Below are 16,034 nucleotides of genomic sequence, written 5' to 3'. Positions count from 1 at the left end.
GCTGATGGTCCTAGATAACTGCCCAGGTGTTTCTTGGTTGGAATCGGCTCTCATTTTGGCGAATCTAGTTGACTATGCAAAATGGGGTGGAATGGTGACACTTGGGGTCCATATGACCTCATAGCACGTTCCTTGAGTCAGTGCCATTAGAAGTGTGATGATTAACTTGTATGCTCTGTTGACTGATTCATTCAAAGCAAAAGAGCACCAAAATGGCGGAAATAGCGCTGGTTGTCTTCAGGGTCGAGTTTGCAGATGCATGACCCCTCGTGCCTGGGTGCCTTGTTGCCAGATATATCAGGCAGGAATCACGTTTTATCAAGACGGTCAAGGCGGCAACCTGACATTGCCCTAATCTTCTGTCTGTAGTAGGACAGAATTGTTTCACTGGGAATGCCTTCTGATATCAATCCTCGTTACAGAGTATTTCTGTTAATAATTATCTGGCAGACTCCGGTGATGGACCTAAATTATTGATTTGTGCATATGACATGTCGCTAGAACATGTCGCTCCAGCGACCCTCTGCCCGACCATCTTCGAAGACATGATAACCAAACCGAGAGCAAACAATGAGAGAAATCCCACGCACTAGTGAGGCTTTTCCTTGTGTGGCAGACCTACGAAGGTTGGACTGTATTATCAAGATGCATGAAATTCCGACCAATACGGAGTACACTAATTTCAATATTTCCTCTGGGGATATCCGATCAAGCTGATCGGCATCAATCTCAATTCACCGTATTTTCATCTGATGTTTCGGCTCTGGGGATTTGCGAGTCAAAATGCAGCACGGAAAAGCCAATCATGGCCTAGTCTGTTACCCACACAAAACCATATGCAGACCTGCACGAAGCTCCTCAGTCTACTCCGTGGTCGGCAGGATTTTTTTCGACCACAAAAGGACCAACTCACCAAACTTGGGATGAATTGAGCTATGGCATATCTCGGAGTATTCAGTGGATCCGTCGTGTTGGGAACCTTGACGCTTTTATTCGCCAGTGCTAAGATGCCTCACCATCCGGACTTGACACGGCTCGGTAAACCAAAAGGCTCTTTGGAGCTCTAATGGTGTCTTTTTTCTAGACATTGTAACGAAAATCTGTATGGATCGATGGGTCATCGGCAATTCGGACAATTGACATTCTTAGGTACACTGTGCCTGTGGAGTTCCATCCCGTGCAGTAGGGTCCACCAAGCCTAAATGGATATCGGATCGGCAGAGTGCCAACCTCGACTTTCTCACTGCACTCAAGATGCTGCGCCTGTTATGTACAATTGGCAAATCGCCGCGGGGCTTCGGTCAAACTCATAGTTCCGGAGGGTGCACAGGCTCCATTGGTAGCCCATTCTTAGCGCTGCTCGGGGAATTTTGCCTGCTGCACAGGGCAAGTCACAGGGGCAATGCGAAAGATCAGCGCTTTCCACGGGCTCAGATCGAGATAAGTATGGTTTCAATCCGAAGGCCAACCCCACCGTTCTTGACTACTTCCTGCGAGCGCCCCGTGCAGAACTTTACCGAACGAAAGCCAGAACAAGCCGAGAGACACGTCGAACGCAACTCTGGCGAGACTATCGCGGTCGATGCTCCACCCTTGCACCATGCAAGCGGGTCACCACCTGCTGCTCTTCAACCTGTCATAATCTAGATCGGGTCCGTAGAACCCGATAGTCGCTGAACTCTGCAGGTTTTACTACTTAGCCTTTCCTCATCGGGAAGATTAAAATGCATATCTCGCGATGAGGTAGGCTGTTGACCGAAAGAAACCATAGCTCTTCCATACCCATCGGGGGACACTATGATTTAACAATTTGCGTCACCTGTGCGGTGGGGATAGCAAAAACATGGTCACACGAATTTTCAGTCGCTCTTGTGCCTTTGCTACAAATAAAAAGGTCTTCACGCATCCGTGTTGGGCGTGCTTGCCTCCTCTCTACCCCTCCATCTCATAAGCCTATACGGAGTACATCATCATGTCCCAGCAGAAGCCAAACAGAACGCTCCTCAACCGGATAACTGGGGGCGCGCTGGATCGCGAGGAGCAAGGATACCCGCCGATGGCAGCACACGCCGCAACAGCAGCTCAAGGTGTCGAGAATGGCGTATATGGACATGACCTGCGGCCGGCTGGTCCCAAGCGAGTAGAAACTACACGAATGGAGTCTCTCATCCCAATCAACGACAAACTGCTCGTATTCCGGGCCTTGACCGGTATCGATAGTGTCCCTGCCCTCACAGAGGCAGGACATCTTCTCCGCAGCGCTCCCAACATCGGCATCTACACCCGTGTTATTAAGAGCGAAGCCAAGGCGCAGCGAGCATACAAAATCTTCAATTTCTTGATCAATATATGTCTTGGCGTGCAGGTGGTGGTCGCCGCCGCAGTTACTGCTGTCGGCGCAGCCAGCGGTCCACACTCTGCCATCACAGCGTTCGGTGCAATCAATACAATAATGGCCGGTGTCCTGGCCTACCTCCGTGGTTCGGGGCTCCCAGACTGCCTGAAGACATGCCAGAACAAATGGAAGAACATCCGCGAGTACATTGAGCAGCGGGAACGCGAGTTCTGTCTTGTGAGCTGCGATCTCGATGTAGAAGAAGAGGTGTTCATGGTGGAAAGCATGTACCGGAGGGTCAAATCGGAAATGGAGTCGAAAGGCAACGAAGGAAACACAAACCAGCCTGATGATATGCGCAATCGTCGTTCGGTATTTCCTCCCTCGCATGATGGGGGGTACAAAGGACCTGCCGGGGATGCGCGTGCCGATACAATGCCGCATTCTCAGCCACTGAGTGCAAGGCAACATGCTGAGCAACCGCTCAGTCCTATGACCGTTCCTGAGTCTGCACTCGAAATGGAGAAACGGTAAAGCTGCGACTCATCATACATGACAACCTAATCACTGATGATGCTCTGGCTTTGCGCCGTTGACGGGCTTCGCTCTCGCCATTTTGGCTTAATGATAAGGAGAACATGGCTGTCCATGGATCCAAGCTAATGATAATGGTTTTCAATGTGTATGTATCTTCTATTATTGTCCAAGATTTCAATGATGCGAACACTTTTGGATTTTCTCAACCCGGGAGGTTTTGCGTCTACTGTGTGGTGTACTCCACCTTGCCACATGGAGCATCGCGCAATTGATTAGAGCCCCCAAGAGACCACATATCCCAATTCTCCGCACACAACTACCGCCCTGAACACATACACCCTACATTAATATATAAAAACACAACCAAACCAACCAGAATGTCTTTGGATGTCCACCCCGCGTCCCCTTCCGACGCGTCCGAACTTACGCAATTGTTCTACGCCACCTTCGTTGGCCCCGTGAACGAAACCATGTTCCCACGAACACCGGACGTGACGGAATGGTGGGAATATCATTTCCATAGAGACATTACGCGGTCACTCGCCGGCGAGATCCCCGAGATATTCTTCAAAGTGACAGAAGGGTCAAAAGACGGCAAGATTGTCGCGTTCGCGAAATGGAAGCGTCCCGTGTCTGCAGATCGCGATCAGCACGAGAAAAAAGAGCCAATGGTGTGGCCCGTGAGTAGCGATAAGAAGCTTTGCGATCACTTTGTGTATGGCATGGAGGAACAGCATCACGAATTGATGGGCGAGAGGCCTCATTATTGTAAGTTTGATTCCCCTTTCCCCACCTTCGATCTTGGCATTGCATTATCCCGTGGTTTTCATATGCATATTATGTTGCTTGGCAATCGACTGCGAAGGTAACAGTTTATCGCTGACTTGCGCAAAGATCTGGATATGCTCGGTGTTCACCCTGCCTACAATGGCAAAGGATTGGGAACGAGGCTTCTGAAGTGGGGTATTGAGCGTGCTGATGCTCAGGGTGTGGAGACTTACCTGTCGGCATCTCCAGCGGGCAAACCTTTGTATGAGAAGTACGGATTCCGCGGTGTTGATATCTTTTCGCCGTATCCTGATTACGTGCAAACGGCAATGATACGCGCGCCTACCAAACCCTGAAAAGCGTCGCTAGAAGTATGTAATATTTCGTTGATTCTGAATCGCACTTTACTCGTCGAATCTGTTCAATATCTACCGGATTTCACAGCTGCCCAGCAAATTGCCTAACAAAATATCCATCTATATCTCCCAGAAAGATCCCATAGCACTAAGACTATATGTACAAAACGTAGATCGGCCCCATTTCAACGGTATAGAGCGTAGGAAAGGCTAGTCTAACAAAGTGGAAAAAAAGTCAAAACCCACCTGGCCTGGAAGCGAGCGTGAGATTCCTCGACCTGTAGATAGGGCGTGACACGAGGTGAAGTACATGTACCTAACACGCTGCGGAATAATTACAGTCTCACGGTGCCTAGATGTAATTACCCAGGCCCCTGTATTCCTGCAAGTTGTCAGCTATCTAGGTAGGTAGCTATGTAGGTATTCATCTCTCCTTCCTTCTGTAATCACAACCTCGGCCATCAGATGACCCGCAAACCCTATCTGGACACCACTCCTTTCCTCGCAGTCCAGGCCTCCCATTCTCTTCTCCATTTTCATGATCACTGTCCGGAGTTCCCTATCTAAAACTGACGTTTAGTCCAGTCTTATGTATTCTCTTCGCGTTCCTATCCGCAGAAATGATCCAACATCTGCGAGCCTTTTTTTGAAACTCAATGTCGAACATCACTGGTGGGCCTGCAGGATCCTACTGAATTCTATGAGAGCGACAGGGTTGGCTCCATGCCACCTTGGGGACGCCCCAGCTTAACTTGTTGGGGACAGAAGGGTAGAACAGGACCCTTGTAAGGATGAATCGGCGCCCAACAATAATATGAGATGATGTGAGGTATATTCCCAACCATTCATCTGGAGGTTATTCATCACACCTCCTCACGCTAATAATACCTTTGAACCATGTGCAACCAAAGGACACAGCCAAACGAATCGAGGTAAATCTCATATGAACTGATTTTGTGTTATCGCCTAGGGCCTTTGGCTCTTCCCACGAAGAGACTCAAGAAATGGTGCATTCTACTGTCTACATCGGGATCATTGATGATTTCACTATCTACCAAATTGACCAAGTACGTGAAATCCATGCCAATCATGGACTGGGAGACTAATGAAAGCCAGCTTCACATCAGGATCTGATTGCCTCTTCATTGTGGGGGCGAGCCGAATTTGACAAAGCCTTTCTTGGTATTTAACGATACTGGGAGCATTTATCTTCAACGTGATGGGTACATACGACAACAGTGTTGAAATTGGGATGCCATCGACGGTTTTGCGAATCAAGCTCAAGGCAAAGAACAGTCATGTTCCCACTACCTTTCATATGAATTCCCTGCAATCGTCTTCAATGAAGATGCGCTGAGGTGTCTTCGACGATTGAAGAAGCAACGGGAAGCATGTGCGAAAATACTCAACGATGGAGCATATTATCCCGGACACGTCGTTGCTGGAAGTGGGATAAATCGGACCCGACTCAGCGAGGAAACACATCGAGTGGCCGTTAACTGCACTTCGAGATCTCTCTTTTGATGCTGGGTGGTTTCTGTTGAAGCATGTGAATACGTGACTATTTCACGGCAGTTTACAAGCTGTTCACATAGTGTCAATTTGAGATTGTTGAAATTGTTGAAACGCGTCTTTGATATAGCTTTAATCTTCATGCCTGATTGGCTTCCACCTTCGAGACATCTCATTGGCCGCCTTCCAGGTCGCAGCATGTGAAGATGTGTCACTCTCGCGACGATGTTCTCGTAGTTTTCTCGTTTTTTGTGGGTCAATAATTAAGGCTGTCACTATCGAAATCTCTGATTGGTTCTCTTCCAGGTATGAACATGTGAACCTGAAATTAGGTATCTATTTCGCGACGGTTTTCTCGTAGTTTTCTCGTTTTTGTGGGTCCTGCACCAGTTAGGGCTTCTTGTACGCGCGCCTTTAAGTGACTGTCAGTCGCGTTTGGAGATGTGACAACTATGTTGCTTCTATGTAAACTCAGGTTACTAGGTAGGTTCTCTTCTGCTGACCTCCTATGGGGGCAAACGAATTGGACTAGTAGGATACCGGTCTTGTCTTTATTTGGTTTCGAAAAATATCTCACGTCTTACAATGCAGTGCGTCAACCCTTCATATGACCCATCGGAGCAAACAAAGAAGAAACAATGTATCTCAAACATTGGAATTATCCTCAGGTTGTTATCTGTTCATTCATTGCGTCAACCATGACGCTCCTAGGAACTGCTTATACATCTGACATTGGCATGGTCCATACTAGGATTGCGGGGTTAGAACGGGACAGAATGAGGGTCCAACTATAACTTGATTCCTTTTGCTTCCGAGAAGCAATATCAGAAAAGTTCACAACCATCGTGGAACATGATTCATATGCCTACTATCTGAGGATTCCAAGCTTTTGACATCGTGAGCTGTGACGTGACGTTAGCCCCATCTTTCCAAGATTGATACCTGGACTTGGCATCCTGGAAGATACGCAAAAAGAGCAAAGTATTTATGTGAATTTGTGCAATTCGTTTGAAAAACACGGAAGTTCTAATCATTCCCCAGCACCGGCGCCACGGGCTTTATCGGCGGCGATGCATTAGCCACACTCGTTGCCAGCCACCCCAAGATTTCTTATTCCACCCTTATTCGCAGTACCGACAGAATCGAACAAGTGAAAGCTCAGTATCCGTTAATCTGTGTTGTAATTGGAAGGTTGGATGATTCAAAACTTATAGAGCAAGAGAGTGCCGCCGCAGATATCGTGCGGCGTAAGCCTTCCACCCTAATACTCCAATTAGAACACTCAGATAGCTTTACTAACCCAATTAATAGACACTACAGATTTATCCGATCATGTGGGAGCTTCAAAAGCCATCATAGCCGGTTTGGTAGCCGGTCATAGCAAGGAAAACCCAGGCTGGCTCCACACAGGGGGAACAGGCATCCTGACATGGGAGGACAGCGACAAGAACGAATACGGAAATAGAAGCGAGCATGTGTACAGTGACTGGGATGGCGTGGGCGAACTACTCAATCTACCCGACCGTGCCTTCCATCGGAATGTCGACCAGCTCGTCCTCGAAGCTGGGACTAAACACGCCGATGTGCTCAAGACGGCACTTGTGTGTCCGCCTACAATCTATGGTACGTGATTATAGGAATATAAGAAAAAATGTTTACTCATTCTTCAAAAGACAAAGGACGCGGACCAGTTTCCCGGCGCAGACGCCAGGTCTACGAACTGGCGAACGTGACGCTGCGTCCCCAGAAAGCCCCTATCACCGGCGCTGGTCAAGCAATTTGGAACCACATCCACGTTCATGATCTAAGCGATGTCTATGCTCTACTGGTAGATGCGGCAAGTGCAGCTCGAACTGATGACGGGCTTTGGGGTCCCAGGGCCTACTGCCTTACCGAGAATGGGGAACATTGCTGGGGGGAGCTAGCTCAGGCCACAGCAGAGGAAGCCGTGAAACCGGGGTACTTACCCGAGGCCAGAACCTAGTCTTTGGATTTGGAAAGTGCCAAGGCATATGCGGGATTCGAGTCTGTGAGCTGGGGATTGAACTCTCGTGGTCGCTCGCAGCGTGCACGCAAGATCTTGGGCTGGGCTCCCTCGCGGCCCAGTCTGGTGAATGAACTACCTGAAATTCTTCGTAGCGAGGCGCAGCGCCTGCAAGATGCTTCATAAGGTCTGACGTGGGTAGGGTTGTGACATGACTTTGTCCGGTCCTAGGCTTTGGTTAACCTTCGGTGGCTGTGATGTGGAGCGGCGCAGGACGGAGTTACCCAGAGGTCTGTTGCTGGGTCTTATATTCCCGATCAGCAAGAAATTGGGGATTTAGTGCGAGGCACAGCTATTGCGATATCGACCGTGAGTATTCAAACCGGACTAGATGCTAGATCCTCAGAAGCGAGACATGTTTCAACCCTTGCGACGTGCGAGCATTATGACGCGCTGGCGTAGTCCGCATGTAAGCCGTGGAATTAATTCATAAGCCTAAAGCTCAGAGAAGCGAGCCTCATACCAGGCCAGTAAGGTCAAACCAACGTATACGAGCGTGAAATCCGAAGCCAACCGATGGACAGGCAACCGCGACTCAGATTCAACCAAATCGGTCCGGGCCATCGAAATGCCGACCAGCGAGATATCCGAGACACTCAGCGAAAGGAAGTTCACAAATCATGAAAGATGACATCCATAAGAAAAAAGCTAAAAGTCCCCCCGGGCGTCGACTGATGGTGAGCCCACGGCGTCGAGTTCAGCCGACTCTTGGCACGCGGCTTTGCCAATTGGCCTCAGCCACATTGAAACACCAACCAGGGCTGTCATCGAGACCCTTGAATCTCATCTGCTCGTGTCCAACGTCAAGATTACAGTCATAGCCAGCGGAGTCGGTGTTTCTCAATCGCGACCGAACACAACTTTCGTCGTATTCGAAATCTCGCTCGCGATATTGTTAACTCCGCGTGGACTGGACATGTGTTGGGTTCAATGTTCTATATCTTCCTACGATTGCGGGTCTCTAATGCAATTTCTTTTTCTTTGATTAATACTAGAACAAGTGATATTACCACCTAGAAATCTGCTTGTCTTTTGACTGTCTCGAATAACTATCGCCGTTGTTGATATTCGCCATGGCGGACCCGGACTTTCCATTCTATAGACCCGGGAGGTCCGAATATGATGATAGTGCGAGCAGACCGTCGTCAGACGTGAAACGGAACAGGAAAGTCGACGATGAGAAGTTTGCATTGGGGAGAAGGGGAATTCTGGTATTCTTTACATTATCTATCCTCACCTTGATGGCTGCGTTAGATGGGACGTCGCTGTCCGTTGCCTTGCCTGTGAGTGTTGTAGCAAACGGATTTATTCGTGAAAGCCCGAAGCTAACGGTACAGGAAATTGCACAAGCCCTAAAAGGAACGGCCATTGAAGCATTTTGGAGTGGAACTTCGTTCTTACTATGTTCAACAGGTAAGTGATGCTATCCCAGCTATATGAGTATATCTAATACGTTCGCAGTATTCCAACCAAGCTTTGCATCCTTTTCGAATGTATTTGGTCGTCGACCTATGATTATGGTGGCCCTTCTGTTCTTCTGTGTTGGCGCCGTCATCTGCGCAATTGCGAATGACTTTACCTACATGTTGGTCGGCCGATCAATTCAAGGTGTTGGTGGAGGAGGTCTCATTTCGCTCAGCGAAGTCATTATCACCGATCTCGTTCCCCTAAGATGGCGAGGTCAATACTTCGGCTTCCTTAGTGCAATGTGGAGTATTGGATCAGTTACAGGCCCTATCCTCGGAGGTGGATTCTCCGAAAATGTGTCCTGGGTAAGTGGAGTCTCTCGGAAATCCCGAATTTTTCATGCTGACCGTAACCAGAGGTGGATTTTCTATATCAACTTCCCATTCATAGGAGTCGGCGGCATCCTCGTCATCCTATTCTTGAACCTCAAGCTCGTTCATAGCTCGTTTGCCGAGAAGATCCGTCGAATTGATTATTTCGGAACTGTCCTCTTCGTCGGAAGCATGTCTTCTTTCTTGATTCCTCTCAGTTGGGGTGGTGTGTCATACGCCTGGAACTCGTGGCGCACACTTGTTCCGCTCTGCGTTGGATCCGGTGGTCTCATCATTTTCGCGTTCTATGAGTACTATATTGCATCTGATCCGATTATCCCGCCAAAGGTGTTCCAGAACCGCACGGCGATTGCTTCTTTCATTGGAAGTGTTCTGCAAGGTCTGATCCTCTGGTGCGCCCTGTATTATCTACCTCTATACTACGAGGCAGTGAAGGAGTACAGTCCCATCCTCTCGGGTGTCGCTCTCTTCCCTGAGACGTTCACAGTGGCACCGAGTGGGATGGTGGCAGGCATCCTGATCACAGTGACAGGCCGATATAGATGGGCTATTTGGCTTGGATGGACTATTTCGACAGTCGGACTGGGGTTGATGATTCTGATCAAAGTGCATACCAGCGTCGTTGGATGGATCTTCCTCAACGTCGTCCCCGGCCTTGGCCTGGGCATTCTATTCCCTTCTATCGGCTATGCAGTGCAGGCCTCGGCGGAACCCGAGAATCTCGCTATCGCAGTCGCGATGTTCAGTTTCTTCCGTGCTCTCGGCCAAGCCATCGGTGTTGCGGTCGGTGGTGTTGTCTTCCAGAACCGCATGTTTACCAACCTCATGAAGTATCCTGCGCTGGCTCCTATGGCCGACGCGTACAGCAAGGATGCCGCGGGCTTGGTTCAAATCATCAAGGCTATGGCGGATGGTGCTGAAAAGGCGAATCTGAAGGAAGCATACACAGACAGTCTACGCACAGTGTGGATAGTCTGCTGTGGAGTCTCGGGTGTGGCACTGGTGATTAGCTTATTCACTCAACATTATGATCTTGACCGTGCGATGGAGACAGAGCAGGGCCTGCGGGATGATGACGAGACGCTTCGAAGCGAGAAGGATCTGGAGATGCATTCGGACCGGAGAAGGGTCACGGAATCCCAGCCCTGGGCGTGGTAGAGAGTGTTCCAAGATGTATAAACTAATGATGTTAACAGATAATGATAATTGTGATCTCCATTCACTTAGACTGAATTTTTGGTTGAGTTTTCCTGGCTAGGGAATTAATATAGAGTATTTAAAATTCAGCAGAGGTATTGAGCAAAACCAATGAGCTAATGCGAATGAATCAATATCAAAGACGCGTCGCAGAAGAAACCTTAAATGCCCCTGGACCCACAAAAAACGAGAAAACTACAACGGAACCGTCGCGGAATACTCCGTACCTTGTAGACACGTCCTCACATGCTTCGATTAGGAAGGTGGCCAATGAGAGGTCTCGAAAGGGGAAAAGTCCATCAACGGTCTTAAGAAGACCAATCAGAGATTTCGATATCGACAACCTTGATTCTTGAAGACCCACAAAAATGAGTAAACTACGAGAAAAATCGTCGCGAAATTGACACGTCTTCACATGCTTCGACCAGTAAGGGAGCCAATGAGAGGCCTCAAAGGTGGAAAGTCAGGTATCATAGCTCCTGAAGGAACCCAATGAAAGGGTGTAATTAAAGTTAGGTGGAAGACGCGGGACGACAACCTTAAATTAACGATATACATAAAGCACGTAAACAGTCGCGAAACAGTCACACATTCATAAAGAAGAAACCATCCACATGAAACCCATTCAGAAGTTTTCAACGAGAAGAAATGAAACTCAACTCCTCGAACGACGGTCCTAATTATGGCGATCTGCGATATCAGCCTTATCGATCAGCTGTCACCTGCCATGTCTTCTCTGTCTTGTTTGCACCTTCCCTTTCCCAGATTGTTTGCCACTCTTCTAGATTACTACCTAGTTAGGTAGTTTGTTTGATAACTCCTTTGTTTCAATATAGCTAAGCGTAGTTGTGATGTGCAAATTTGATTGGTATGCAGGTAGGGCAGAGGATAAAAACTTTCCCTCATCTGCCCTTCTCTCTCTCCTTTCCCCATGTTTGCTTTGTTTGTTCTTGTATACGGTTTCTCTCGTAGATCGAACTTGCCGCTAATACTAATCCCCCCCCTCCTTCTTCTTTGTCCTCCAACCCTGCGCAACAAGCTCCAGGATAAACCCAACGCTTCGTATATAACCACAGTACAAGTCTTTTATCAGTGCTGCCCCGACATTATCCACTATGCCGAGTACAGCGGGGACAACAGAGCTGACGACTTTGGAGACTACATGGAGTTAAGTCCAGCCTGAGGGGTGTGTTAGGACATCCATAGGTGCCTGAGTACTCAACCTTCCCCCCTTCTAGTAGCTAGTCCCGATAGTCAGAATATCATCTATTTTACACATCCTAAGAGATATGCGTCTAAATGCATGCGAAGAACATAAATGTCTGGATGCTGGATCAGAAGCTCTTTCGGTATGAAGACTGGCTTTATATCTCCCCAGAATCATCACACGGGTATTGTTGGGGAAATTAGAACGTCGGTACTCGACCGATGCATAGCGAAGGAAGCACATACTATCTCTGAACCCGTGGAGTCGTGGGCTCGTGAATAGACGTTTACGCGCAAACATTACAGGAATCGAGGCGAGGGAATCATCCCCGCATGAACAAGAGAACAGCGATGCAGGATAGCGCATGGCATGTAAATTGCTGCAAGTGTCCGAAAAAAAAAACGCAGAGCCGCATTGACCAGAATTATCAACACCGAAGTTTCCCGTATACCCCCACGGGGAAAAACAAAACACCGAACACAAAAAGCAAATAGTCGTGACATCGTAAACGTGATCAATAACAGGGAGATAGCAGAATCAACGGCCCATGGCCCGGAGACGGTCTTTGAGTAAACCCATTTCTTTGTCATAATCCATCCCAGCGCTTTTGAGTCCATCCCCTCGGTCGCTGTCTTTGAGCATGACAGATCGATAGTGTCCGTCGCCATCCGGTGCTCCGACTGTCACCCAGACAAACTTCGTTCCAGGGCTACCAGGCTGAGAACGCTCTTGTGTTCCTTGCCAATATGACTCGTCGGGCATGGACTGTTCAGAGGAGTCGATGGAGGGTGGACGACCGCCGAGTTTTCCGAACTTGATCCAAACTCGGAGGGTATCCTTGATGAATGCGATTTTCTGGATGAAAGAGTTCGCGTCTAGGATTTCCCGAATACGGTCTTCAGTCGAATTCACAGAGTCTCCATTTGCAATGCTGAGGAACGTGGCAGCCTCATCGGATGCGACAGCTCGAGTGTCGAAGCCTGCAGGGTGCATCTTTCCTCTGGCAGCAAAGAACCTAGCGGCGGAGGCGGAGAGATGGTAAAAGTCAATCCAAGGAGACGAGCTGCGAGTGCGACCGGGCGAGATCACCAGCTTCGTGTGGTCGGGAAAGTTGAACTGGAAGGCTCCGTCTCCGAAACCCCAGATCCCGACGTTACCCAGGCGTTGATAGAACTTGACAAACTGGGCACTGTTATGTTGAGGCAAATCTTGATCCAAGATACCCTCGTCGCCATGGCGACCAAGGGCTCCTATCATATACTTGCCAAATTGATCCACAAGCTTCATGCGCTTGATTTTCTCTGCATCGGCTCGTTCAAGATCTGTTCCGGAGACACTCCGAATTTTGATCGCTTTCGGGTTTTTGACATCGAAGAGGGAGGGTGATATCATTGCTCGTCGAATTCCGCGACATCCTAGCAACTCATCATCACGGTTTTCATAGAACTCAACCGGTTGCCCAGTACGAGGGACGAGCTGGTCGGCCTCGGAGTAGTAGATTGGTTCCTGTTTGCCATCCTCGACACTACGGGCTTTGCGGCGGATGTGCCTCTCGCCATCGCGCACCACGACGCTCGTCGCCGGCTGCCCGTTTTCTCCTTTGAACACACATCCGACGCTACCATCATCCAGGACGTACCCAATACCATAACGGTTAGTGTAGTCAACCCATTTGATGACATAGGCATGCGGCTGCTTTCGTGTAGCTCCTCTGCGCCGACTTGGTGCATGGTTGGCCAGGTTTGACAACATGAGACGCAAGTCAGTATTCACCTCAGTCAACGAAGTCCTGGAGAGAAGCTTGCAGGCATCCTCTGTATGGAAGAGAGGGCTCAGCCCCAAGCTAGAGCGTGGCTTGCTAGAGCTCTTGCTGTTAGTCCGAGCAACTCCACTAGAGTTCGACCGGGTAAGTCCGTTGGATTCAGCGAACTTTGACTGAGTCGAAGACCGAGCGATTTCCTCGATGGGGTTGTCTCTCCGTCGCTCAACTCGAGCGACACTAGCATTGAAATCTGCTCTAGATGAAGAGCGCAGAGTTGTTTGACGGGCGAGTACATCCTGGTCCTCGGTCCTGGTAGCTGGCTGCCGTTCCCTAGTTGGGATAGAGGACTGTGGCAACTGCTGGTCAGCGGCTGCTAATCTGCGAGTCTGAGAGCGTGTTTTGCCTACAGTCAAGCCAGATGGCATGCTTATTGACTTGGCTAGCTGTGGCGTGATTTCCCTGTCCTTGGCACGCAATGAAGTTGCTTGGGACGCAGATGCCATTCTTCGTGTCCGGATAGGACGCTCTGCCAGGCCGCCAGCTGGCGCATCCGCAAGGAAAGGACCCTTGGGCTCAGCTTGTGGAATGTCGCGGTATGGCCTGGAGGATAAGGCAGGAGCATCGTTGATTCCAGTAACTTTTCTTGGAGAGATAGTAGGTACTCGGGCCTGTTGACGCAAGGTCGCCGCATGATTTTGACTCTCCATTCGGCGTTGTTGAGCAGCCGCAAGTGCGGCATTGGTGCGTGAGGCTACCATCGGGTTCGGACGAACAGATACACTGCGCTGGGACATAGTGCTGCTGTTAAGCATAGATTCATCACTGCGGATTACCTTGCGGGACGTTTCATGAAGACACCAGTCTCCGTCAATCTCATGGGGCCATCGATAAACATAATCTGGCGACAAGGGGATTACTGGCCGTAGACCTCTGGAATCCTCAACATCACATTCAGAAAAGGCCGACTTCGAGCAGTTCCTTCCAACCGACTTCCGAGCAGTCCCATCAGGCTTGCGTCCTACGCCGCAGAGTGAGTAGAAGGCCGCTTTGCATGAGTGATATCGCTGAGCTGGGTCATCAACCTGATATACATAGGCGCGAAGCTTCTCGTCCGAGTCCAACCCGTAGCCACCAACCACACAATCTCCTTGAGGCGCAGCGTCTTTGAGCCATAGCGGCTTGTTGAATCGGCACGCAGGATCCAGCTGACGAGGAATGCAACCGTCATACATATTGAAAAATGGATGTTCCACAATGTCGTCTGGGTCCGGTCGTTCTTCATCGACAAGATTTAGGCAACGACTGACGAGGTCCTTCGCTTCCTCGGGGATGTAGTTGGTGCTTTCCGAATCCTTGGGCCATACATAATTCAAATTTCGCACTTTCCTGTATACCTCCTCCTGCGTTTTTGACTGAAAAGGTAAATATCCAGCGAGCATGGCAAAGCTAAGATGATAATATTAGTTCAAGATCTCCAGACAAGTTGATGGCGCGGCCTTCATACCATATCACACCTAGGGACCAAATGTCAACCTTTTGTGTATGACCACCTTTGCTTTTGTCCAGAACTTCCGGGGCAATGTAATTGGGCGTTCCGCAAAGCGTATTTCGTCGCTTGGCATCCTTGTCCGACATAATCATAGCCGCCAATCCAAAATCTCCGACCTTGATGTTCATGTTGTGATCGAGGAACAGGTTTCCCATTTTCAAGTCTCGATGTGCCACAAAGCGTTTGTGCAGGTATTTTACTGCCGCGCAAAGTTGAATCATGAACCGGCGCACTTCTGGCAAGCTCAAACACCGCCGTTTCCGAAACATGTCCATCACCGAACCATTCGGACATAACTCTAAGACGACGTATGTGCTGGATTCGAAAGCGAACGCGCGGTGGAACTGTACGATAAAAGGATGGCGCATTTTTGAGTGGATTTGGAGTTCGGTTCGGAACTGCGACAAAAATCAGGCATTGTAAGAAGAGTAGGATCTGAAAGCTCGACATACCTTCTCCTCCATCTTCCTTTGGGGCATCTGGGATTTGACGACCTTCATTGCATATACGCGACCATTGCGAGCCAATGAGCCCTCGTAACAGACAGCAAAACCGCCCTTCCCTAAGAATGCGCCTATTGAATATCGCTCCCCGCCATCTTCCGGCTCTGTTACTACTGGTGGCGGTGGGTCGGCATAGCTTTTTGAGGTTGCGAGCTTTTGCTGCTGATTGCTTGGAGGGGCAAGATTCTTTTCATAAGCTTTCCGATCCATCGCCAGCTTCGGTTTGATCATCTGGTTCGTTGAACGCGGAGAGAGGGCCTCCATCCTTGGTGACTGGTCCTGTCAAAGCTCGGGTTATGATAATGGCAGTGATTGGTGGGCATCTAGCGGAGGGGTATCGGGCGTAAAATTCATCAAAAACAGCAATGAACTGGTGGTGTAAAAGGGTATAAGTTCCGACGAGATTGGTATCCCTGCAAGGGCCATCAGCATTCGCTCCACTGTCGGGTACCCGACGCTGTCTCA

The 16,034-nt window shown here is 49.3% G+C and overlaps 6 protein-coding genes across 6 annotated transcripts; 5 read left to right on the top strand and 1 right to left on the bottom strand.

Moving 5' to 3' along the window:
• Positions 1–1,446: 1,446 nt before the first annotated feature.
• On the top strand, positions 1,447–1,647 carry N7457_006361 (uncharacterized protein; the record flags this gene model as incomplete). Its single annotated transcript, XM_057177405.1, has 1 exon — positions 1,447–1,647. The coding sequence occupies one exon, from the start codon at positions 1,447–1,449 to the stop codon at positions 1,645–1,647; it is 201 nt and encodes a 66-aa protein (XP_057031707.1).
• Positions 1,648–1,972: 325 nt separating this feature from the next.
• On the top strand, positions 1,973–2,869 carry N7457_006360 (uncharacterized protein; the record flags this gene model as incomplete). Its single annotated transcript, XM_057177404.1, has 1 exon — positions 1,973–2,869. The coding sequence occupies one exon, from the start codon at positions 1,973–1,975 to the stop codon at positions 2,867–2,869; it is 897 nt and encodes a 298-aa protein (XP_057031706.1).
• Positions 2,870–3,249: 380 nt separating this feature from the next.
• Positions 3,250–3,996, top strand: N7457_006359 (GNAT family N-acetyltransferase; the record flags this gene model as incomplete). The annotated part of the gene is made up of 2 exons (XM_057177403.1): positions 3,250–3,640; positions 3,767–3,996. 2 exons carry the CDS (start codon positions 3,250–3,252, stop codon positions 3,994–3,996), a joined length of 621 nt encoding a protein of 206 aa, XP_057031705.1.
• Positions 3,997–6,206: 2,210 nt separating this feature from the next.
• Positions 6,207–7,678, top strand: N7457_006358 (uncharacterized protein; the record flags this gene model as incomplete). The annotated part of the gene is made up of 5 exons (XM_057177402.1): positions 6,207–6,268; positions 6,550–6,755; positions 6,820–7,131; positions 7,182–7,467; positions 7,510–7,678. 5 exons carry the CDS (start codon positions 6,207–6,209, stop codon positions 7,676–7,678), a joined length of 1,035 nt encoding a protein of 344 aa, XP_057031704.1.
• A 947-nt stretch (positions 7,679–8,625) lies between these two features.
• On the top strand, positions 8,626–10,509 carry N7457_006357 (MDR family MFS transporter; the record flags this gene model as incomplete). The annotated part of the gene is made up of 4 exons (XM_057177401.1): positions 8,626–8,835; positions 8,890–8,965; positions 9,014–9,324; positions 9,376–10,509. The coding sequence occupies 4 exons, from the start codon at positions 8,626–8,628 to the stop codon at positions 10,507–10,509; spliced, it is 1,731 nt and encodes a 576-aa protein (XP_057031703.1).
• Positions 10,510–12,292: 1,783 nt separating this feature from the next.
• Positions 12,293–15,833, bottom strand: N7457_006356 (CDC5/polo family serine/threonine-protein kinase; the record flags this gene model as incomplete). Its single annotated transcript, XM_057177400.1, has 3 exons — positions 12,293–14,963; positions 15,022–15,464; positions 15,519–15,833. The coding sequence occupies 3 exons, from the start codon at positions 15,831–15,833 to the stop codon at positions 12,293–12,295; spliced, it is 3,429 nt and encodes a 1,142-aa protein (XP_057031702.1).
• Between the last annotated feature and the right edge of the window lie 201 nt (positions 15,834–16,034).

The sequence above is a fragment of the Penicillium paradoxum genome, assembly GCF_028828445.1.
Source record: "Penicillium paradoxum strain IBT 22861 chromosome Unknown utg000005l_segment0_segment0, whole genome shotgun sequence".
Lineage (NCBI taxonomy): Eukaryota > Fungi > Ascomycota > Eurotiomycetes > Eurotiales > Aspergillaceae > Penicillium > Penicillium paradoxum.
Note: the sequence above shows the minus strand (reverse complement) of the source record. Positions and strands in the feature narration are given on the sequence as shown.